Source organism: Dama dama, chromosome 23, assembly GCF_033118175.1.
Source record: "Dama dama isolate Ldn47 chromosome 23, ASM3311817v1, whole genome shotgun sequence".
Classification (NCBI taxonomy): domain Eukaryota; kingdom Metazoa; phylum Chordata; class Mammalia; order Artiodactyla; family Cervidae; genus Dama; species Dama dama.
In genome coordinates this window covers 63,996,444-64,021,847 of record NC_083703.1, presented here as the reverse complement: position 1 = coordinate 64,021,847, position 25,404 = coordinate 63,996,444, and the positions used below count along the sequence as shown (strand labels likewise).

General features: G+C 35.3%; 1 protein-coding gene across 2 annotated transcripts in view; it reads right to left on the bottom strand.

Moving 5' to 3' along the window:
• ITCH (itchy E3 ubiquitin protein ligase) overlaps positions 1-25,404 on the bottom strand; it is a 95,787-nt gene that overhangs the window by 6,026 nt on the left and 64,357 nt on the right. For both annotated transcript variants that reach the window (XM_061127102.1, XM_061127103.1), the window contains exons 13-23: positions 22,791-22,875; positions 19,090-19,218; positions 16,281-16,353; positions 15,370-15,441; positions 12,405-12,493; positions 10,504-10,663; positions 10,113-10,246; positions 9,220-9,360; positions 5,050-5,170; positions 4,483-4,587; positions 2,393-2,489 (exon numbers count right to left, since the gene is read on the bottom strand). In XM_061127102.1, coding sequence (XP_060983085.1) covers positions 2,393-2,489; positions 4,483-4,587; positions 5,050-5,170; positions 9,220-9,360; positions 10,113-10,246; positions 10,504-10,663; positions 12,405-12,493; positions 15,370-15,441; positions 16,281-16,353; positions 19,090-19,218; positions 22,791-22,875 — 1,206 coding nt within the window. The remainder of the gene's footprint in view (positions 1-2,392; positions 2,490-4,482; positions 4,588-5,049; positions 5,171-9,219; positions 9,361-10,112; positions 10,247-10,503; positions 10,664-12,404; positions 12,494-15,369; positions 15,442-16,280; positions 16,354-19,089; positions 19,219-22,790; positions 22,876-25,404) is intronic.

Genomic DNA, 25,404 nt, shown 5'->3' with positions numbered 1-25,404 from the left:
AGTATCAGTTACCCTGGATGCTTATGGACTTGTAACACATCATGCTGTAAACATAAACTGTAATTTTAGGCTGTCTGTTGTTTTCAATCTTACTGACACTGCCCCTAAACCAAATAACCTTCATATAGACTCCTGCACGTTTATTCCTATTTTTCAACCTACTTCAACTTTAAAAAGGTCTGAGGCCTTTTAAACATCAGAGCCTTGGCTTATACTGAAATTCCAAGATTAGACATTATACTTTTAAGTTCTACCTCATTTTTCCTCTACTTTAATCAGCTATATTTTGGCAGGTATATTATCCTTAATTCATTTAGGCTATTTCCCTCTTTCTCTTACACTTATTTAAGTTTGTTATTTTTTACCTTTTCTATCTATTCTTTCATATTTCAGTAATTCTTATATAGAAAGAGCTTCTGATCTTCTCTTAGATCAGCTCATTTAAACAGGAACAACTTTTTGTGTCTTCTAATAGTTTCTCCCAGATATACATGTGTGAAATATAATTTCTTCATAAATCACTTAAAAACTTCTTGATATTACAGTTAGTGTTATGTTTATGTATTTTCTGGAGGTTGTAGATACATTTCATATCTACCAACTTCATAAATATGTTACAAAAATGGGATATTAGACCTGATAAGGTCAAGATCCACCAGATTTAATTATTATATACATTACTCTTACAACTTTCTTTTCCTATGCTGGGTGGAAGGAAGGTTAAACTAATTGTCCTCTAAAACTTGATGAATCACAATTTTACTGTCTTCCAAAAGTATCCTTCTGTATTGCTTCAGATTACTCCACCCAATCCTAATATTATTTCTAAGAGCAGACCTAGTTCTTATTTTTTTAATAATCAAATTCCCAGTTTTTATTGAGAAACTTGTAGCAATTTTTTCTTCATTTTAGTCACTATTCCTTAACCTCTCCAAACCCCAACATGGTCTCTCTTTTTCAAACTAGAGAGCATTCTCAAAGGTGCCCCTCTCCAAAAATGTACTTAGAAATTATCCTTTTTGAAAAAAAAAAAAGAAATTATCCTTTTTGAGACTTCTTTCTCTGAAGCACTAGATAAAAACTTCCCCTCTATATTGCTTCAGAGAGACTAAAATATTTTTCTTTTTTACTCCCTGGCCTCTCCTCTGCCTCTAGGATAGGCCTATCTCAACCCTAAATACAGATGTTTTTTAAGCATCAGGTCTCTATTCTTTGTATTCTATTTCTGCACAAGCCCATCCATTCTCACAGCTTCAAATGTCACTGCTTCACTGCTCTTATGAGTCTACTTTCTCTAACTCTTACCTCTAAACACCTGTACAACTGTCCTCTCATTGAAATTTTCTACTTGGTTGTCTGACAGTCACCTTACACTTAGCAGATTCCTTATACTTCACAACTTCTCCATGTTGCATAAAATGTAAGCATTCTTCCTTTACATTTAATCTTCTAATCAAGTCTTATTTCTACCTTTGGAACTCCTCTCATTTCTACCTTTTCCATCCCTATTTTCTCTCTTAAGATCAGTTTCTTATCATAGCTCTAATGGCTTCTTCCTATTTCCACGCTTTTCTATTTGCATGCTATACTATCAAGTCTTCCTCAAATGCAGCTTCAGCAAGTTCTACTGTCTTCAAAAAGCTCCCAGAGCTTCCAAAACCCAAAGTAATGTCCAAATTCTTTCAGTCTGGTTTTTAAAATCTTGAACTGGTTCAACACACTATCCAAAATCATCTACTTGATCTACTTACTTTTTTACCTTTTGGCCGTACCACAGGGCATGTGGGATCCTAGTCCCCTGAACAGGGATCGTACCTGCGTCCCTTGTGTCAGCAGCGCTGAGTCTTCACCACTGGACTGCCAGGGAAGTCACCTACTTGATTCTTTAATTTTGACTCTCTTTTTCCAGCAGACTTAAGGATTCCAACTTCTATCCTCCCATGCTACTTGCATATTGTTAGTGTTAAATAAAGACCTGAATTTACTTACTATTTAATCACAAAATATTCTTATAGTCATTCATGTCTAAACAACATGCAATTTAATCAGTGACTATTATGTGACAGGCACTAGAAATAAAAAGATGGAAGATATGGATCTATATCTCAAGCAGCTCCAGGTATAACAGGGAAGAGTGGTAAACAAGTCATTAAAATATAATACAAACAATAGTGCCTGGCTCACAGGAGACACTGAAATGTTTGCCAAAGGACTGAAAAATGTGGAGTCTAGCCTAAGACTTAAACATTTTTGAGATAAGGATTACAAAGTGATTTAAAAGTTGACACAAATCCAGGTTAACTATATCTAATTAAGAAAATAGATATACTTTGTTATTTCTGATATACTGTATACACATTAAGGTAACAGCAGTGTCATCCTGTAGACATACCCATTAGGTCAGCAAATCCTCCAACTGGCAGTCGGCAGGTCCCAGTAACAAACTGCAAAAGTCGCATTCTCTTCTCATTATCGATTTCTTTAACAAACTGTTAAAAGCACATTTAAAGAGATATATAGGTCATATGTGACGTTTAGAATACTAAACAAGAAAGGAAAAAAGATCATTTCATATCTTAGTTGAACTCCCAGGGTGACATGCACCAGAAAATGCACCTATTACTACCATGGATGGTAGAGCTTCTCCATGCTTGTCAAAAGCCCCACTGATCAGCCCCCTCCACCAATACCAACCCTGGTACTACAACCTTATAGGCAAACAGAAAAAGAAGAGTGCCCTACGCGTGCAGCCTCAAGATCAGCTCTTCTAGGGCACCCTCCTTTTACCCCTAGACCTGCCTGTCCAACAGACATACATGTGATTACCAAGGACGCAGAGTTTGAGTTAGAACAGACTTTTTGGTTTTATGAACACATGAAATTAAGCTCACAAATTCTGACCTGGATATATCCCAGGAATGTTCTCTCAATATTCTTTATGTTTTGGTGTAGCTATGTGTTGCCAGAATTATGTGGCTTTTAACTCCTACAACCCTGACTCAAAACATTAAGTTTCTATAGAATGCTTTCTAGCCTGCAGCACAAGAATTTTGGCTCAGCCAAATTTTTGGAAAGAATTTGTATCTTACTGTACTAACTTACAGAAGCTTGGTCATTTCAGCTTATGATTTTTTTTAATGATTTTTTTAAAATTTATTTTTAATTGAAGGATAATTACAATATTGTGTTGGTTTCTGCCATACATCAACATGGATCATCCAAAAGTATACAAATGTCCCTTCCCTTCTTATGAGTTTCTTTACATAAAAAGCAGGCATTAAGAAAAAAAATTTTTTACTGTGGTTACATATATATAAAATAAAAATTTACCATTTTAAGTATACAATTCAATGACATTAAACAGATTCACACTGTTGTGTAACCATCACCACCAGAATTTTAGTTTCCAGAATTTTAGTTTACCAAACAAAAACTCATTTCTTTAAACTTACCTCCTTGCTTCTGCCTTCCTTCTCCCCTGTACTTGGTAACCTCTATTCTACTTTCTGTCTCTATAAATTTGTTTATTCTAGATACTTCATATAAGTGGAATCATACAATATTTCTCCTTTTGTGGCTGGCTTATTTCACTTAGCATAATATCCTTAAGGTTCATCCATGCTATAGCCTGTGTTAGAATTTCCTTTAAGGTTGGACAATATTGCATCGTATGTACATACCACATTTTGTTTATCCAATCATTTGTTGATGGACATTTTAAGTTGCTTCTACCTTTTGGCTAATATGGATAATGCTGATTATGAACACAGTTATATGATAAGTATCTGAGTTCCTACCTTAAATTCTTTTGGGTATGACCAAAAGAATGTATTGTTGAACCATAAGATAATTCTATATTTAACATTTTGAGGACCCACCAAACTGTTTTCCATAGTGGTATACAATTTTATATTGTCACCAGCAATGTAGGAGGAATTCCAATTTCTCCACATCCTTACCAAGGATGAATATTTTTCATTTTTTTAAAATAACACCTTAAATGGGTGTTATTAAACACCTTAATGGGTGTACATCTCATTTTAGTTTTGATTTGCACTTTTCTAATGATTAGTGAGCAATTTTTCAGGTGCTTGTAGCAGAAATTTTTGAGGAGGCACCATTATGATTCCAAACCAAGGGCCTCTAAGTTCTAAACATTAAATAATTCTTAATGAGAAATGAATAATGAAAATCATAGTTCAGACAATTCTATACAATCCTCAAAAGCATTTAGATCAAATGCAGGGGAATATTATTACCTGGCATTATCTTATTCTCTGGGCAAAGGTGCAAGGTGTACGTTGCTTACTTGGCACTAGTCAAAAGAAGGCTGTATTCTGTATTCACTTATTATAATGCATAGAATGGAATGAGGACCCTGAACATACTGGTACATTTTGTTCTATGACTCATTTCCATATGTGGTAAGCATTTTCTACAAAGTTATGGTTTATCTTCCAAAAGAAAGAAACTGAGACAAACCTGCCAAAACCACATGATTTGTTTACTTGTCCTAGTATAATGACGGTAGATGGCATGTCTTTGCCAATCATTCAAATCAATCTCTTGCATCCCACATAAAAGAACCTTTAGGGATAAAAAAGACAAATAGTTTCTTTAGGTAAATGTACAACCAATATAAAAAATGCTAGACATAGATAAGACTAATATTAAACGATTTTCAGAAATTAATCAGGAGGCTTTAGCTAAAAATGTGTGTGTCAAGAATTTCATCAAAAAAAAAAAAAAAAGAATTTCATCAAAATTTTAGCTTAAATATTACTTATAAAAGTTGAGTTTCCATGTTTGGTATCATATATACACATATTCAGGTGAACAGTTACTCATTGGGCAGAGGTTCTAATACCTTTGGCAAAATTTTATATTTTTGGATAAATTATAGACTTTTAACCACTGGGGATTCTTCAGAAACATACTGCCAGAAAAAAAAAATATTACTGCCATTGGAAAAATAGTGAAGTGAGCTGAAAACAGACACCTGAAAGCATTATTTACCAGCATGCTTCAGAGGAAAGGAGAACTTAGTACCTCTAATTCCTTTGCATCAAAGTACTGTAAATACTGCTGGGGAAGAATTTCATTAAAGCCCTCAAAGAAAGCTTGCGTCTGTTCTTCAACACCACGAGACAATCTCCATTCAGCTACCATTCTGGTAAATAATTATAAAAAAAGACTATGAGGAAGTTTAGATTTTACCTTAAATTCTGAGTACAAAAATAATTTTTACAAACTTTATTATGAAAAGTGTCAAATACACATAAGTAAAATAAATGAACCCTATGTATAGATATCTCAGCTTCAAGACAATACCAATCTTATTTCATTATGCCTCTATCCATACCTAGACAGCGTGTAATTTCATCTTAAACAAGTATTTCAGTATATATTTCTATTAGGTCTCTTTTTTAAAAACGTAACTATATTTCTATCATCACACAAAAAAGGTAACAATAATTCCTTTACATCAAATATTCAATGCTCAACTTCTACTGACTGACTCAAATTTTTTGACATACTGACTGTATCTGATTCAATTTTCTTCTAATTTTCATCTACAAAGATACATATCAATGTGAACAGTCAAAATCACATCAAATAAGAAACTTTCTGCTTTGTTACAGAATGATTTTAATGAGCAAACAAACACGTATTTTAGGCATTTGATTACTTGATGACAATTTTAGACAACAAAAGTTCTAAAGTTTATTAAACTGAAATTTTGGAAAATAGCAGTGTTGGTTGTACTGGACTAACCTCCCTGGTGATTGTAATTCCAAACACTGGGCAAGTTATAGATATCACATGTCTGAAGGCATCAGAGAGAAACCAAAGGCAGGCAGAAACTGGTGGGGACAAGATTCTTGAAGGAGGCTGGCACACTGGAACAGAGCCACGTTTACTACACTTTTCCTCTGAGGGCACTGACCAGTTTACAAAGAGCACAGGGAAATGAAACTCAAATTAAAAGCAACAGTATCAGTGGGCTGAGGAGACATAAGGTTGCCAGCTTAAAGCTGCCAAAGCAGCTACAGAAAAATCTCTGAAAGAAAAAAGACAGAGGGAATTCTGAAATCTGCACTTCAAATCCTTAACTGACTCCTAAATACACATGAGAAAATGATGAGATGCCAGGGAACCCTGTCCAGTGAACAACTGGAGAGTCAAAGACCCAAGCAGAAATTCTGGCAGTCACCTAGTGCAGTGGAGACAGAATTTAAGTTTAATTCTCACAAGTTGCATGGAAAATACCTGGGCTTTCCACTGTAAGGACTATGGAACCATGTTCTAAGGAATAAAGAATATGTTTTAGGATTAAAAGCAAAATGGAAATAGAGTAGCTCTAGCAAGCATCCACAAAAATGAATGTGATCTGTCCTTAACTTTTTGTCAAAACAAAGTTTTGACAAATATACTTCAAAGGAAAAAAAAAAAAAGAATTCAGAGTCTCTGCCATGTATTAGCCACAATGAAAAAATGAATACAAGTGCAAAGACACTGAAAAATGTGACTCATAAGAGAAAAAAGTCCATAAATAATACTGGGAAAACTGATAGCCCAATGCTGAAGTTAGTAAATACTTTTAAAAAACTATTAAAATGTATTAAACAATTTAGAGGACAAAATGGATAAACTGTATGAACAGATGAAGATTCTCAACACAGAAACTCTTGAAGAACCAAAAGGAAATTTAAGAATATCTGAAATGAAAATTTAATTGGATGAGTCTAAGAGCACTGTATTCAAAGACAGATCAATCAAAATGGCCCAAACTGAATCACAGAGAAAATGAAAAAAATACAAACACCATCTGGGATAATATCAAAGGTTAAATATACATGTAACTAAAATCTCTGGAGTATGAAAGAAGGAACCAAAGCTAAAGGAACATCTATAGAGAGAAAGCACAAACATTTTCCGTAACTGCTAAAATGGCATCAATCACAAGAAGCTTACAAAATGCCAGAAAGGATAAATATAAAAGCAATTACAATTAGATATATCAGAGTAAAAATGCTTAGAAAACAAAATCTTTTAAAAACCAGAGAAGTAAGCATACACTTTATCCAGAAAATAAAAACAATGGCTCACATCATCAAAAACAGAAGCCAATAATGGAATAACAGCATTGGAAAAAAGTGCTAAAAAACAAACCAAAAAAACCACCAAAAAACTACAAACCTAGAATTCTAAATCGAGTGAAAATATCCTTCAAATACTGAAGGTGACATACATGTATTTTTGGATAAAAGCTGAGATAATTCACTGCCAACAAGCACACATTAACAGAAAAACAGAAATGGTGAAGGAAATTTTTAAAGCTGAAGGGAAATGATCCCAGGTGAAAAAAATGTATCTGTAGAAAGAAATGAAAACTAGAAATGGTAATGTGGTAATTTCTTTTAAAATATATTGATTTCTTAAAGCAAGAAAATAGTATTACAGAATACTATTCAGTATACAGAATAGTATTCAGTATTACAGAAATACAATGATAAAAACAGCACAAATGGCTGAAGTGAGATAAAATTATACTATTATAAGTCTCTTATATTAGTATATTAGCTATAAATTACAATGTTACATATATGAATGTAGCAGTATAAAATTAATTAAAAGTGGTAAGTTAAGGATGTATATTTTCATTAGAGCAATCATTAAGAAATTAAAGAGGTATAGGGAGGAAAAACACCAAAGATATACAAAAAGAAAACTAGAAATCAGTAATACAAAGGAAGGCAGGAAAGGAGGAACAAAAGAAACTGGGAAAAAGGAGAAACAAATAGCAAGGTGGCAGACTTAAGTCCAATCATGTCAGTAACAACGTTCAACTTAGAAGTACTAAATACAATTAAAAATAAAGATTATCAGACTGGATAAAAATAGTAAGACCTAAGAATATTCTGCTTATAAGAAACATACTTTAAACAGAAAGACAAAGGATTGAAAATAAAGCATAGAGGAAGATATGCCATGCAAATATTAATCACAAGAAAGCTGGAGAGGATATATTAGTATTTGAAAAGTAGAAAAACAGGCAAGAGATCCAAGAAGCTGGAATTCAAGCAGCAGCAGTTACGTGAAATCTCACCCATATCAACTGGTGCTGAGAATACGTGAGTGAACTAATAACTTGAGACTAAAAGTATGAAAGCACAGCATAAGAGAATACACTAAGAAAATCATTTGACTTAAAAATTTTACCTGATCTTTCAATATTCCCCACAAAAACATCTGCATATAAAATTGAGATTGTTTTCAATGCCATGATGTTAGACGGCATAGTAGGTACAGAATTGGTATTTAAAAGGGTGATCCAACACTGCTTCTACCCTTCAAACTTCCACTTCTGGAGAAAAACTGAAAGGCCTATCTGTTCAAAATTCTTTTCTATTACTTTATAAATCCATTCAAAATTCTTTTCTATTATTTTATAAATCTCCATATTTCTGGTTACACTGAAATATACCAGAAAGGGGAGATGAAACTCATTAACATCCACTAGATTAATTCTCTGTAAGGCTTACAGTTTGAATTGACCTTCATGGTAGTCCCTCTACCCTGCTGCCTCCACAAGAATCCATCCTACCATGTGCTTTGCTGTCAGACTTGTCACAAAGAAATTCATACTGTCTATTGAACTTAGTCCTTAATTTCTTGTCACCTGCCCTCTATATCTACCATTGGGCCATAGTTCTGTTATAAGGGTCATCATAACTTACTAGCCACTACATTGTCTAAAGATTCACTTTCCTTGGCTTCTGAAGCACAGGACATGGCCACGGGGCTATTAATCCTGAGCTTCCTGACAGCACCACACACTACGGCAACTCTATCACAATTTGTGGCCTGTGCTTTCCATCCTATGTACGGCTTCCAATAGCTTTTGCTCTATTTCTACATAACTGAATCCTTCCCAAACATCAAGTCTCAAATTAAATATCATCAGATTCCAGTTCCATGATTATAACTAGATAAAGTGATGTCTCCTATAGTATTTGTTCCTCTCAATGTACTTACAAGATAGGAAGTGGTGAATTATGTCCTTAATAACATACAATCAGGTCTCATAATAATTAGTATAAAGGCAAATAATACTTTTTGAAATACTGTATACTAGTACTAAGCAATTTATCAACGTGCTATATATAGTCCAACAGAAAGGTTAAAAACTACGCCAAAAAGAGCATTCTCTCTTACCTGATATATTCCTCTTTATTTTCTTCTGTTACAAGAATATTGCCACCATTGGGTTTCAAATCATGACTCTTGATTTCACCTAAAATTTCTTTATCAACGGAGAAATACATTTCCAAACCACACTCCTCAATATTGTTTTCTCTGCCCAAATGAAAGTAACACTGTTACACAAATTCAATCATTTAAGGTTCTTTTTAAAACTAAAGGACTATGTTCTTTAGTAATTAATGTTTTAGTCACTAAGTCTTGTCCAACTTTTTTGTGACATCATGGACTACAGCCTGCCAGTCTCCTCTATCCATGGGATTCTCCAGGCAAGAATACTGGAGTGGGGTGCCAATTCATTCTCCAGGGGATGTTCCCAACTCAGGGGTCAAATCCTTGTCTTCCTGCATAGGCATGTGGATTCTTTACCACTGAGCCACCTGGGAAGCAATATATTCTTCAATAACTATTGTTAAACTGTAACATCAGAATAACAAAGCTGGAACATGATGCTCTAATAGTCATATTTTGCCTAAGATTTTTGGGTATATTTCTATAAAAATAATCATACTGAATAATGAGACAGATTTAACATAAATCATGTAAATTCAGTAAACCAATTACATGCTTACAGTCTGAATACATTACACACACTATAATGAAAGCATACAGACTAGAGACTTCCCTGGTGGTCCAGTGGCTAAGACTTCAATGCAGGGGGCCCAGGTTCAATCCCTGGTCCGGGGAACTAGATCCCACATGCTGCAACTAAAAGATCCCACGTGCCCCAAAGGAGATCAAAGATCCCATATGCCACAACTGAGACCCAGCAAAGTCAAAGAAATAAATTTTTTTTTAAAAGAAAACATACAGATTATATTTTGATAATTAAAAGGAAACAAACTTACTTAACCCAGATGAGAGAATTGTAAAATTCTGGATCAATCGATTCTAAATCCTTCAGTCCAACTGGTTTATTCAAGATACGCTTATAGAATGGCAAAGAAAAACCTGTGTCTATGAATTTCCCATGGAACAGAGCCTATGCAAGAAGAAAACAATCCATAATTTTATAATAGTCACTGTATTTTCAGAATGTTAAGATGAGTTCTTCAGTTAAAAGACAAATAAAACCAACTCCCCATCATACAATCTATTACACAATATTTCTGGGAAAAGGGAAGATATAACAACCCAATCTTAAGACATGTCTTAGTGATGAGGAAATTTCAAACGAGAAAGTTAAAGGCACAATGCTTTAGTATAGCTGAACTAGCAAAGCAAACACAGCTCACTTACCATAGCAATAAACCTGCCAATAAAACGAAAATATTTCAGGTGATCTGGATTGATGTAAGAAGCGGGGTTTATCTGCAAGCAGTAGTTATCCTTCCCTGCATATTCAAACAGGCAATACATTGGGTTCAACACCTCATGTGACAAAAGAAAGAACCATTCTCTGAAACCAAAAGAAAATTTAGGGTGAAAAATCTTGTAAGTAATCATACCAATAAATTAAAGAGCAGTGCTATAAAGCTCTCAGGAATCTATACTCCTCAGGTGGTGATATTTCTCTAGTCTCACATTGATTTTTACAGCTTCTGTACAAACCGCCATCCATTTTACAAAGATATTTACACACTGCTTATTTCAAAGACTCTAAGACATCGTTGACTTTAAAGACATTATTTGATAAGCCACTAAAAATATTTTCCAACTGTAATACACATCTCAGTCTCAGAGATGTTAAAATATGAAAATTTTAGTCTTAGAATCAGTGAAATACTAAACATAGGCAAGTTTAAACTTCACTGCTGACCCATGTGGTTAGATTCGCTGAAACAAGTCTAACATTATTCCATCCATGTCCAAGCCCCTCAGTGATGCTCATTAAGTGCTACTGCTCTCTTAAATATGAAAAAACTTCCAATTTCACAGAGGCAATAAAACACTTAATTTGAGCTACTCATTCATTAGAAAAATATACTGAGAAGCTCTAATTCAAATGCTGTGAAAGTATCAACCAACACTAATGTAAGATTATAGTTACTATGTAACAGGGGTGAGGATCTTGCAGAACAGTAGGCAGAGTGAATCTGGGGAAGTTTATCAATTCATGCCGGAGATTTCTTTTTCTTTTGATTTATGGCCTCTGGTGGTAATCCTGCTTATACTTAATACTACTGATTAATTTTCTAGCTAGGAATGAATGATTATCCTCCTCCTGAATTCTCTTTACTTTGTACAAAATTAAATGTTTCTACTCATATTTTTATTTACCTGTGATTACTTCATACATTTTGAAATATGAAGTTTGAAACAAAACCTAAGTAAAAACCACTAAAATGCAGTGACCAGTTAGTGACTCCACAAAGACTCAGGGTCTGAAGTAGGATATTAATAAACTATATTTCTACACTTTACAGCAATCCCAGAGAAGCAGTTATGATCACTCTTATACAGATGAAGGTAGTTGCCCCAAGTCATACTAATAAGTACAGAAAAAGGATTCAAATGCAATCTTGACTTTGAAATCCTTGCTTTTTGTAAGGCCACTGATATGCAAATTTTTAACCGTGTATGATATATCATTATGGAATAAGCAAAGCAACTTGCTGCTTGAGTCTGTCTTCCAGAGTTTGATTAGAAGCTTCAACATTAAGAAAGGAGAATTTAACATTTTAAGTCCTGTTTTATATAGCCTTTTATACTCTAAAAACAGATATATATTTATTAAACTCAGTTGGGAACTGAATGACTACTATTTCTATCAGCAGTCTGTGTTGGGGAAAGGGACCTGAACACTCTAGGGCCTTGTATATTCTATGGAACAGATATGATGCAGTCTAATGAACACTGGCTTCTAGTTCGATGATGTGAAACTTGCATCCAGGCTCTACAACTTAGCTATGTGTCTCTGGTGAGTCTCTATACCTCATTATTACCTGTAAAATTCTCTCATAGAATTATCCTGATGAATAAATGACTGATGTGGGTGAAATCAACTAGCAGTACCTTAGAGAGAGAAGTGTTGAATTAATGGTTTTTGAAGTTTTATAACTGCAACATTTAATAAAGGTACAAAAACTTGCTACATTTCATTTTCCTGAAATAGAAAATTGAGAAAATACTTGCAAGCAAAGTGTAATGATACCTTTGGAGGAAAGGAACTAAGTTCTGAGTATTCATATTATCACTACCTTGCTACACCTCCATAATCTAAACCTTCTTCTCCTGGAAAAATCACCCACAAACGTCTTCGCAGATCTTGAGGACTGAAGCTCATTATCTACCAAAAAAAATAAAAGAATTGGTAAAAGTAGAAACACCTTAATCACTTACTTCCGGGTTAGAAATCTCCTTCATTTTAAGTAACTTAAATTCCTCAGGACATAGAATGGTGTTTGCAGTTTGGTCAATTCCACACATACAGAAAATACATTAAAGTTTCATAATATTTAATAAATTACACATATCTATATTTCTGTATACTTTATATATAATTTTCTTTTAAATGATCCTACCACTGACAAAATTCCTTCTCTCACTTGCTTAGAGCAGAGTAACTGTGACCACGATCAGAGGTTAGGTCCTTATTTGGTTTGGGCAGGTTTCAGTTTGTTTTATACCCAAAAGGTACACATAATAGCTAATTGGCTAACTTGGAAAAGAAAAACAGCGGCTGTGAGAGAACAGTTACCTTGGAAACTCATTCTCAGTGGAAAACTGGAAAAACTGCTCAAAGTTTGTATTCTACTACAGTAGTTAATATGATCACCTTCACATTTTTAGGACAGTGACATTACTGAGCGACAGTGGAGAGGTCAGTCAGGCTCTTCTTTTTTAAAAGTATTTAAATACTTGCCCAAAATTGGGCATGTAGATTATAAATATTACTCTTAGAAAAAAAAAAATGACACAGAGAGAAGAAAGTCCATACAATGATTCTATTTTATGAAGGGACAAGAATGAACAATCAAATTTAAATATCTAGAGAGGCCCAGGAAGTGACCTGCTTATTCTAGGGATCTCTCAGTTCCTATACTTTCATGAATTCATATCCCACATGAAACAAATAATTTGATGCTTATGACAAATGTTCTACAAATACTATAGGCTACAAATATATCAATGGAAATAAGTTAAAATTATCTTTTTTGTTCATTTCTTGGTCCTTCTGGTTATTCTTTGTCCCTGTGGCTGCTCCCCAAACTGTAGGATAGTCCCTGATCTCTTTTGCTGTTCCCCTGTAAAAAATATCTTTAAATAATACCCTTTAACAAATGTCTAATATGAAGGAGGGCTTTGCAGATGGTGCTAGTGGTAAAGAACCCGACTGCCAACGCAGGAGATGTAAGAGACACGGGTTCAACCCCTGGGTAGGGAATATCCCCTTGAGGAGGGCATGGAAACCCACACTAGTATTCTTGCCTGGAGAATCCCAAGGACAGAGAAGCCTGGCAGGGTCGCAAAGAGTCAGACATGACTGAAGCGACTTAGCACACCCAGCACACAATATGAAGGAAAAAAAGAAATGTTTCTCCTGCCATTTCCCCCATAAACAGTTTTGCTATGTCAAAAAACACACTACCTTAAACAACTTTATCCAAACATTATGAAGAAAATCTGATGCTATTTTTGTTATATGCCACTCTTCCAAAGCAATCCCATTTTTAAGTTTTTATTTCACATTTATTGGATGGGTGTACAGTCTAGAGTAAGAATTTTTAAAAACTGTTTTAGCATCACCTGATCTGTCATTCTGCAAAAGTCTCCAGGTGTCAAATGCTAAAGGGACATTTACTCATGTCTGCATCTTTTCAGCACTGCTATCATCAAGCCACGTTCCAAGAAACTGGCTCACCAGGGATTGACCACTCAGTGACTACATACTGGTTACGAACATGAGAAGAACAGAGAGGCAACAATGTCCCAGAGAATGGCCTTGGAGCTTTCCTTACATCAGACTAAGAGAATGACTCATAATTCCCTAAAGTGGCCTTAGTCAAGCTCTGTTCCTAAAAAACTATCTGCTCCTACTTAGCAGGTATTTCCCTTCAATGTTAATAACAGGTTCCATTAGTAAAGAATGTAACTGCTTCTGAAAGTAAGCAGACAGCCATTGTCAACTATCTCAATCTTTTTTCTGTTTGCATGCAGCTTGGCACTTTGTGAAGCTGTAGCTACCAAATTATCATAAAAGTTTGAAAATAAAGAATCACATTCACATCTGTCCATAAAATAAGAATGAACTGGAAGTTTTCAAACTGAGATATTTTTCCCACTGGTTATTTTCATACAACAATCACTTAATGTTTGTGTGCGTATTCAGTTGCTTCAGTCATGTCCAACTCTTTGCAACCCTATGGACTGTAGCCTGCCAGGCTGCTCTGTCCATGGGATTCTCCAGGCAAGGATACTCAAGTGGGTTGCCATGCCCTCCTCCAGGAGATCTTTCCAACCCAGGATTCGAACCCACGTCTCCTGAGACTCCTGTGACTCCTGTATTGCAGGTGGATTCTTTACTGATTGAACTACCAGGGAAGCCCAATCACTTAATACTTTGCTGCATTTGGTTGGTAAACAAAGTTGTAAAATAAACCAAGTAGTAAATTAACTCAGGTTCTAAAGACAACTAAAACATTTGAGACGACTACTAAGAACATTGTTTTTAGATACTGTCATCAGTGACCAATTACACTTTTTACTACATAAAAAAACTCTTAAAATTATAAGAATAAACATGATTATAAAAATGCAAGTAATACAGAAGTATAAATATAAATTCTCCCTCTTTCTCTATCTGGAGCCAACAATGTTCATATGAACTTTGTTCATATGGAACTTTGGCAGATGTTTATCTACCAAAAGCCTATTTTCTTACTTAAATATCAATTTCAAATCAAATGCAGAGCTTAGAAATGAAAACATGAAACTAGTATTAAATTACTATGACATTTCAAAAGCATAGAACATACACATATACAAAAAATACACACACAAAGCTATCTGCATTTTCCTAAATTTTAAGTACTAAGGAATCTGATGATGAAATTAGACTTAAAAAATTCAAGGATTTCATCAAAGTGTTTAGATTAAACTGCCAGCACCAAAGGTTTTGGGTTAGAAGCCAGGGGGCAAACCATTGAGTGAATAAAACAGTACCTGCTGAAAGGAATCCTCAAACAATGTTTTTCTTGTCACTGTAATCTTTATGTGCTGTGGCATGGCCAGTTGCTGAAATATAAGAATGTCTTAAGTCAACTCTCACCATTAAAATGGCCTATCAAAAAACCAAAAGAATAAAGTTTTACTTACTTTTTTTCATTTACAGTAACAAGTAGACTATGAATATGAATTTTTATTTAATAATGTTTAACCATACATTTGTGAGTATTCATGCTAATTATAGATCATCTGATATATAAAAAACAGAAGAAAGCAAGATGTTTTACACACCAGTGATAACTTAATGAGTCAAATTTTTACTTAAATTTTCAAAAAGCTAATTCAAATTTTTTTGGTTTACATGGGACCAATTAATTATAAATTTGAAATTTAAAAATATTCATCACAGTCACACTTGGACTAGTGCATTAATTTTATTGAGAACCCATAAATAAACCACCAATTCACTAAACATTTATATTAAAAATAATTGATGTCTGTTAAAAATACTCTGAATATAATCACATATGTGTACTAATCTATCTATCAAAATGACACATACATATGGATCTATCAAAGTCATATCAAATGCTAGATATGAAAGGAACTGGTTACAATTTATATACCAGAAAAAGTTTTAACTCATTTGAAGACTTTTCCAACTTGAAAATAATGAGTACCGAAATGAGTAGCAATGCTTCCTTATTCAAATGGTTTCAAATTTATTCTTCTGGACAAGAGAAGCCATAAATTACCTAAGTGATAAATCTATTTCTTGAATCTAAAAATAGAAAAATCCCAACCCTTCCATATTTTACCTGTTTGTCTATACATTAATTAATTCTACAATCACTGATTGTGTAAGCAACATAATAAAAGGAGTATGGAAATACAGTACTGGTACTAACCTGACACCAGAAACGGAAATACTGAACCTTTGCCTTGAAGTCCCGTACATAGGCTATCTGGGGTCCATTGTCTCTGAGGAACAATGTTAATATGACATAAATCTGCTTGTAAGATAAAATACTGAAGGAAAACACAACATCACACTCCCTAAGTACTTAGTAGTTAAATACAAAAATGTCCCAGTACAACATACTCCTAAAACCACCTTAAAAATTAAATACTCCCCACGACTACTTTTAAGTAAGAAAACAGAAATACATTTTGATCTTTTTAAAGCTGCTGTTTCTGAGATTCTCTCTTATATTCAGCCAAATATAACAGGGCTAGGTAAAGGAGGTTTTGTCTGAGAAAGGCATCTACTCCCAAATTCACTCTCCTTTCTCCTTAATACAATCTTGAGATTTACTTGGGCAGACTGCTACTTAGGATAAAAACAACACTTCCCAGTGTGGCTGTGTGACTTAACTATGGCTAGTGATCTTAAGTGGAAGTGCTATTGAATACGACTTCCAGGAAGGAAGGCTCTTTCCAGCTGGGATAGCTGGAAAGGGATTTTCTTCCCCCTTTCCAATTTGTTCTTCCTCCATATCCCAGCTCAGAGTGGGACTATGACAGCTAAGCTTCAAGCAGCTATCACAAACTATTAGGTGACTCTCACACAGATGATGGCCTAGCATGGTAGGACAGAAATAAAGAAGCTCAGATCACTGATGATACCATGGGCTTCCAAACTAGGCCTGGACTTCACACCACAAGATTATTTGCTTTTTCCCTGAGCTACTATTGACTTCATTTTCTAAATGTTCAATGTAGAAATACAATTGATTTTATATATTGACTTTGTATCTGGCAACACTTAAATTCACTTGCTAGTTTTAGTTTTTTCCCCTATCCCCTAGATTCCATATGATTTTTATACAGACAATTTTGTTACCAGGGATCTGTGTGAAAAAAGAGTTTTACTTCTTTCCTTTCAATCTAATTTCTTTCCCATCTCACAGGACTACCAACACAATGTTGAATTTGGAAGTAGTGACAGAAGAAATACTTGTCCTATTCCTGATGTAAGAGGTATTTTGCCATTAATCTTATACAGATACTATTTATCAGATAAGAAAGTTTCTAAGGCAGCTGAAAGTTTATAGTAAACTAGCACTGTATTTTGTATACTCTGTACATTGCTTTTTCTCCTTTAATCTAGTAATGTGCTGAATTAAATTGGTTTAATATACAAAATTCAATCAGTCTTGCATGGGGAGGAGGGACTCCACATGATGATGGTGTAATATCCCTCCTATATCTTGCTGGACTTAATTTGCCATTATTTTGGTAAAGATGCTTACATCTATGTTCATAAAAATATTACTCAATAATTTTCGTATACTGTTTTTGGCTGATTTTGGTATCATACAATGAGATACCACTTCATACTAACTAGGATGGCATTATACACATCATGTACAGATGTGAGAGCTGGACCATAAAGAAGGCTGAGCAGCAAAGAACTGATGCTTTCAAATCGTGCTGGAGAAGACTCTGGAGAGTCCCTTGGACAGCAAAGAGGTCAAACCAGTCAATCCTAAAGAAAATCAACCCTAAATATTCACTGGAAGGGCTGATGCTGAAGCTCCAATACTTCAGCCACCTGATAGTAAAAGCCGATTCACTGGAAAAGACCCTGATGCTAGGAAAGATTGAAGGCAAAGAAGGTGGCAGAGGACGAGATGATTAGACAGCATCACAGATTCAATGGACATGGATGTGAGCAAACTCCAGGAGATGGTGAAGGACAGGGAAGCCTGGCATGCTGTAGCCTATGGGGTCGCAGAGTTGTACACGACCTAGCAACTGAACACCACCACCACACATACACACACACACACACACAGAGTAACAACTATTGGCACTGATGTGGAAAACCTGGAACCCCATGTGCTCTACTGGTAAGAACATTAGAACAATATGCCCACTGTGGAAAAGTCTGGCAATGCCTCAAAAAAACACAGAATTATCATTTGATTCAACAATTCTGAGTATACACACAAAAGAACTGAAAGCAAGGACTTAAAGAGATATTTGTACATTCATGTTCACAGCATCATTCACAATAGCCAAAAGGTGGAAATAATTCAAATGTCCATGAGCCACATGTATACACGAAATATGGTAACACATAAAATGGATTGCTATTCAGTCTTAAAAAGGAATGAAATTCTGATAAAAGCTAAAACATGGATGAACCTTGGAAACATGATGCCAAGCGAAAGAAGCCAGTCACAAAGGACAAATTATATGATTAGTCAAATCACAGGGATAGAAGGTAGAATGGTAGTTATCAGGGACTGGGGGAGAACAAGACTGAAGACTTTACTGAGTACAGAGTATCAGTATAGGATGATAAAAAAAAAAGTATTAGAGATGGGACAGTGGTGATGGTTGCACAACAATAAATGTACTTAATGCCACTAAGATGTACATCTAAAATGTTCAGCTTTGTTATGTCTATTTGACCACACATACAAAAAACCCAAACAAAACACATTAAACAAACATAGTTACTTTTCAAAAATGAAAAAGAAAAATAAAGGAGCCTTCAAGTTAAAAGGTGACAGAAATGAAAGAAAGCGGGTATCAGAAATCAGGGATTAATTGGTGAGCAGTACTGTAATGATAATTTCTGAACACTCTCATTTAGTGCTGTGTTAACAGATAAAAATAGTAAGAACTGCACTTTTCAGTAATTGATATCTTTACATAAAAATCTTAGGAATCAGTTTTACTTTTAATCAAAACATTTAGAAAACTTACAAGGCAGATTTTCCGGTGCGGGGATCTATATAGGTGGTTGTTCTTCTATTGTGGTCCACAAAATACGGAATTCCATCTACTGTGAATCTCATTTCCCAGCCTTCAGGTAAGGGCTTTTCATTTAATTGACTATATAGAACACAGAAAAATATATAAACAAATAAAAAATGTTTAAGAGTTCCTTGTTTGCGAAGTACAGAAACTAAACATACCCATAAATGCAGTAGATATCTTCTAGAAAACCAGTTAGTCTAGCATTTTCCAGCAGTTTACTAAAATCCTACAAGCATGTTAAACACGTGAACAGATCTATCAACCAGTCTTCTCCCATCTACTCTGCCTGGATTACCTACCTGCCTAAACATCTCATGGTAACCAAGCTCCACCAATTCTGCCTTATAACTCTTCATGTTCATTCATCACAGCTTTCAATCCCTAGTACCATCCTTGTTGTTGTTCTGTTCTTTAGTCGGTAAGTTGTGTCTGACTTTGCAACCCCATGGACTGTAGCACGCCAGGCTTCTCTGTCTTTTACTGTCTCCCAGAGGTTGCTAACTCATATCCATTGGGTCGGTGATGCTATCTAACCATCTCATCCTTTGCCGCCTTCAGTCCTTCTAATGAATATTTAGGGTTGATTTCCTTACTCTGGCTCTATTTATCTTTTAAACTTTCAAAATAGCCACTTAAAAAGGTTTTCCTGCTTTGAGTCTTACTCTGGTCCTTGACTCATTTCATATTGCTGACAGAATACCAAAACAGAGATCTGAACAAATCTATTCTCTTCTAAAGTGGTATCACTATTCATCACTAACCAAATACAAGATCTAAACTCCCCCATTTGGCCCTCACTTTGCCCCTATGCAGCACCCTCTATGCTCCATTTCAGTTTTACCTCTGCATTCTCTCTCCAAGTCCCTTCCATGAACCCTGTGTAGTAGACTCACCATTTCACAAGACATTGTGCCAAACTTCCAAGTCAAGACTTTCCCCTTGTCCAGAATCTCTACTATTCCTATTAAGGCAACTCAAATCTTTCTGTATGCCTACCCACTTACTCAATACCTGTCTTAAGATCTTGCTTATGCTCTTTAAACTTCAATGTTTCAAGTTTTATCCATATTTTCCAATTCATTTTTGTCTATTCTCCAGTTTCAATTTTCTCATCTGGTGGGTTTGGTGAGATGACGAAACAATGGAAATGTTCAAGTTCACATCAGAAAGGAGGAAAAGGAGGGGTTGGTGGCATCTAATCTCACTGTTTTAGAGAGCCACTATTGCTGACAGGAGTGTCACTTTCCTCAAGTTTACTTCAGAAGAACAAAAGGCTTAGAATTACCGCCTAGAACAATATTTTGTGAACCACGTCAAAAAGTTAACATTTAATTATATTCACAGAACTACATGCAAATGTCAGACAAATAGACTATCTAAAACTTTTAAGAACACTTCTCATTTGTTGTAATCATATTTGCAAGACAGTATCAGTAACAAGTTGTCTTGAAAACAAATTGGATAGAACTGGCTCATTAGTTTACTTGTAAAAATATGATTCTTATTTCCACTCTGAAATTTTAAAAGGTTCAAGGGGGAACAAAAAATGATAGCAAATTAGAGAAAGGTGATGTGGTCTAATCTATCCTTAGTGATAGAATTTTAAAATTAAAAATGTTACCTATGAAATTCTTATTACTTTTTAAGAAACTGAAAATACATATTTTTAAAGTTGAAAGTTAAGTATTCTATTTATTTAGGCTGCTCTCTGTTGCTGCACATGGGCTTTCTCTAGCTGTGTTGAGTGGGAGCTATTCTCTAGTTGCGGTCTAAAGGCTTCTCGTTCCAGTGGCTTCTGTTACTGTGGAACATGGGCTCTAAGCACATGGGTTTCAGCAGTTGTGGTGCACGAACTTAGCTGCTCTGCAGCATGTGGGATCTTCCCAGACCAGGGACTGAACCCATGTCCCCTGTACTGGCAGATGGATTCTATCCACTGGACCACCAGGGAAGTCCCAAAAATATTTAAAGTTAAATACTATAACTCTATAAAATGTGATCTGCTGGTACCCAGAAATAGATTTTAAATTTAAGGCATACCTTTAAAATAGAGGTTCTTAAAACTCTGACCTATGTGAGACACGAAGATTTAATCACACCCAAATAGAGATCAGACCTCTGCCCTCAGCTACTGGGAAAAGATCTCTATGCCTCTGGAATATCCTGCCTGTCAGGAGTATCTCTGTTTGAAGATACTTTGAAGCCCCTTTGAAACTTAGGGTCTTCAAACATCAGACCGCCAATCAGGTGGTTTATGAAGGAGGCTTTGGGAATATATGCCATTATCAGCTCTGACCTCTGGAATAAACTAGACACTAAAAGGTATTAGCCCATCTTTGGGGAAGAGCTGGAAACGGAAGGTTAGCTTTGCAGGCAGTACATGATGGAGCCCCAATAAAAAACTCTGGATACTAGAAAGGTGCGATTCCCTGGTTGGTAATAATCAACACGTACTATATTCCACATCAATTCTGGGTTATCTGGAACCCTTCCCAGGCTCTGCCCTAAACATCTCTTCCTTCTATTGTTCTAATTTATATACTTTACTAGTAACAAATGTGGCTGTGAGTATAAAAAGTTTCTATGAGTTCAAGTCTCTCTAGTGAGGTATTAAACCGGAAAGTCACTGGGGAGATGCCCTAAATTTGTAGTCAGTCTCAAGTGAAAGTACCCCTGGAGACCTCCCCTCTTGTTGCTAATGTCTTGCATGCTAAGTCACTTCGGTCATGTCCAATTGCTTGTGACCCCACAGACTGCAGCCCGCCAGGGTCCTCTGTCCATGGGATTCTCCAGGCAAGAATACTAGAGTGGGTTGCTGTGCCCTCCTCCAGAGGATATTCCCAACCCAGGGATAGAACCAGTGTCTCCTACGTCTCCTATATTTTAGGTGGACTCTTTACCACTAGCACCACCTGGAAAGCCCCACCAGCTGGTGTGGCCTATATAAATATTTCTTTTAAAAACATAAGATTTTAAAGCAACATAAAATGATATAAAATCTATGTTTCTATGTACAAGACAAATTTCTGTTGTTCAAGTCACTCCATATGTAGTACTGTTAAAGCAGCTCTAGAGAATGAATACATGCGGTATCACAATGTCACAGACAATTTTATATACATAGCAAATATTAAAAAGACAAGCTTGTAATAATGTATCCCTTCAGTGACATACTAACCAGCAAGTTCTTGTAATGATGTATGTAAACAGTATTTTGAAATTTCTGCAACAACTGCAGAAAAACATCTGTGATTTCTACTGGTGGCAAAGTCCTAGGATTGTTAGTTCTACTATAGTTGTGACCTACAATCATAATGGAAAGAACACTCAAGTTTCAGGTAAAGGTTTGGACCTTGGTCCTTCACACACGAACATGTCTTTACCCCCTGCTAAGTCACATACTCCCTGAATTCTACTGAGAGATCTCAGCTTGCAAAACCCCGCTTTAGAATTAGTAAGCTGGTCTTATAACAAACAGGTAATTTGGGGGGAAAAAATGTAATAGTATATTTTTTTCTCTTTCTAAAATATGTGGGTGATTAAGACCTTGAGGAAAGAATATGTAATTGATCTTTTTCATAAATGAGTTGGAAATACGGTATAATCTTTAAGAGGTTATCTGTATATTAACAACTACAAGTTCTTACCCTTGATTTCTGGGGTCTTCCCATTGTGTAATACGAGTGTTGTGGTTGACAAAATATACTCTACCGTTGCTGTCCGTTCTCTTCTCTTTAAAACAGAAGAAAAAAAAAAAGGTGAAGCGTTAGAGTTGGCATAGTCTTCTTCCTCAAATTAAGATGAGCTGATATTGCCATTTTTCACTGCACTGTTGATTTTGTAGTTTTTAAATCATAACTTTTAAAGTTTTAATTTATTCTTTCACTACTAAATCTACATACTTACTCAAGTTATAAAAATGTCATTTTATCCTAGAAACTAAACAGATATAATTCACAATATCCTGCCCACAGAACCTTTCTGTTCAACCTAACCAACAACAGCAAGAATAATTAACTGCTTTAAATTTGCATGAAGTGAAGTCGCTCAGTCGTTTCCAACTCTTTGCGACCCCATGGACTGTAGCCTACCAGAATCCTCCATCCATGGGATTCTCCAGGCAAGAATACTGGAATAGGTTGCCATTTCCTTCCCTTAACAGTTCCACAGAGTAGGTAGTTTTCATTTATCTTAAAGATAAGGATTTTCAGATAGGCTAAGTGATCTGCCCCTAATCTCAGAATTAAGTAGTAGCTAGACTCTAGCTAGCTGATGTAGGATGGAAACTGACATCTCCATTCAGAGATTTTTTTTTCATATTGCACCATCTCATTTCTGAAAATATAATGGGGGTATGTAACTTAACTGTTTCTTTGTTATGTGCTGAGTCACTGAGTCATGTCTGACTCTTTGTGACCCCATGGACTATAGCCCGCCAAGCTCCTCTGTCCACAGGATTCTCCAGGCAAAAATACTTAAGAGGGTAGCCATTCCCTTCTCCAGGGGATCTTCCTGACCCAGGGATCAAACCTGGGTCTTCTGCACTGCAGGTGAATTCTTTACCGTCTGAGTCACCAGGAAAACCTGTTTCTTTGCTGTATGCTAGGTATTACTCAACTAGAGAAGACATTATTCCAAAATACATCCTGTTTAATACAACCAGTTTCCTATCCTAAATATCTATAGTAACTTTTTACACCAGAGTTGGGCAGCAGGGCTCAACTCTTTAATTTACTGTATCTGTATCTGAAGCAGTGTGTTTCCCCACCTGCATTTTGTTTTAGGATTCTCCTAGTTCTCTTATACCCATTCTACGCAATTGTTCTGCTTCTCTGAGCTTTCTCATTAAGTTTAGAAGATGTGTAGATGTAATTTTCTTTTAATAACCAAGTAGCTTTGAAATTTTAATATTAACATTAGTTCTGCTGTTTTGAATTATTGTTTTCTCTGCTCCATTACAAATTAATTATTCAAAAGATAGGTCTCTTCCAGTGTCTAAATCTTTTAAATTTGGCCAAGATGTCTCAAAATGAACACTTAAGAATTCATTATTATAAAATGGATTCCCACTTTTTAAAAAGCATGGTTACCTTAAAATTAGCAATTAAAAAAAATTAAGCTTAACTCCATTAAGCTTAATTATTTTTATTCCTATGGTTTGAAAGTTGTCTATTTTCCAAACAACACTTATGTAAATCTTTTGGACTTTTCTTTAAGCAAGATATTGCAGAATGAGTGTTAGGCCAAATTATACAGCCTTGTCAAGGTAGTGTTTGGTATCTTTCAACTTCTCTCCAGCACTGAATCCATGATCTCAAGTAGCAGTGATGATACTGGGGTAGGGGGTGGAAGGTGGGGGTAAGGCTGGTGCTGGGAAAGAAGGAGCGTATTGGTTGAGTGTTACCAATCTGCTCCTGACAGCTCTGCTACTTTCTCTACCAGCTGAGCCTAAAATGGAAACAAAACTTCTGGAATATATAAAATATAGGAAATGGACTCTGCATCTTGTGACACACCCTAGAGAGTAACAATGGCTTTGCTGGCCATGGCACCTCCAGTGTGGAAACATGGAACCAACTTTAAGAACTCTCTGAGGCAAAAAGAAGCATCCACAGCACTACAGCTAGCTACATAATAAATTAAAAAGTAAGTTAATGTTCCAGATAGTTTAAATTTTTAAATACACTTACAGAATTTATAAATTTCTTGTACACCAACAATCTTAAGTAACTTTTGTAATCTAAAATTAACATCATAAGTGCCTAGCTGAGTATATATTTATCTATTAACTGCCATATAAGTTCAGATTTCAGGGCCAGAGATTCTCTCAAAAACCTAACATGAACAGAGTCACTGCCTGGCTTCTTCAAGGGGTCTGAGGTCTGAGAACCCTGGTGAGTTACTGACCTCAGCTAAGGACACCCTCATCTTACCCATGGTCAATGTTTATTGAATGGTGGCATGAAGCTAGGGATGGCATGGAGATTTCCCTTTTTTTTCTTTTCAGATATACAGATTTAAGGCTTTGGAGTAGTTTTGTCTTATTCCAAAACTTTTTTGGCGTGCTTTGGTTTTTATCATTTTTAAATGTCTTATCCAAACAGTTTCTCTTTTCAATGAAAAATCTGAATAATACTTTTTGACATTTTAAATATTTAGTTTGTGCACTTAGATTACAGCTCACACATTTTGTAGTCCTGTGACTTTACTAGGTAGGCTTTCTAAATAAAAACTTAAAAACATTTCAAAACAAAAACAAAA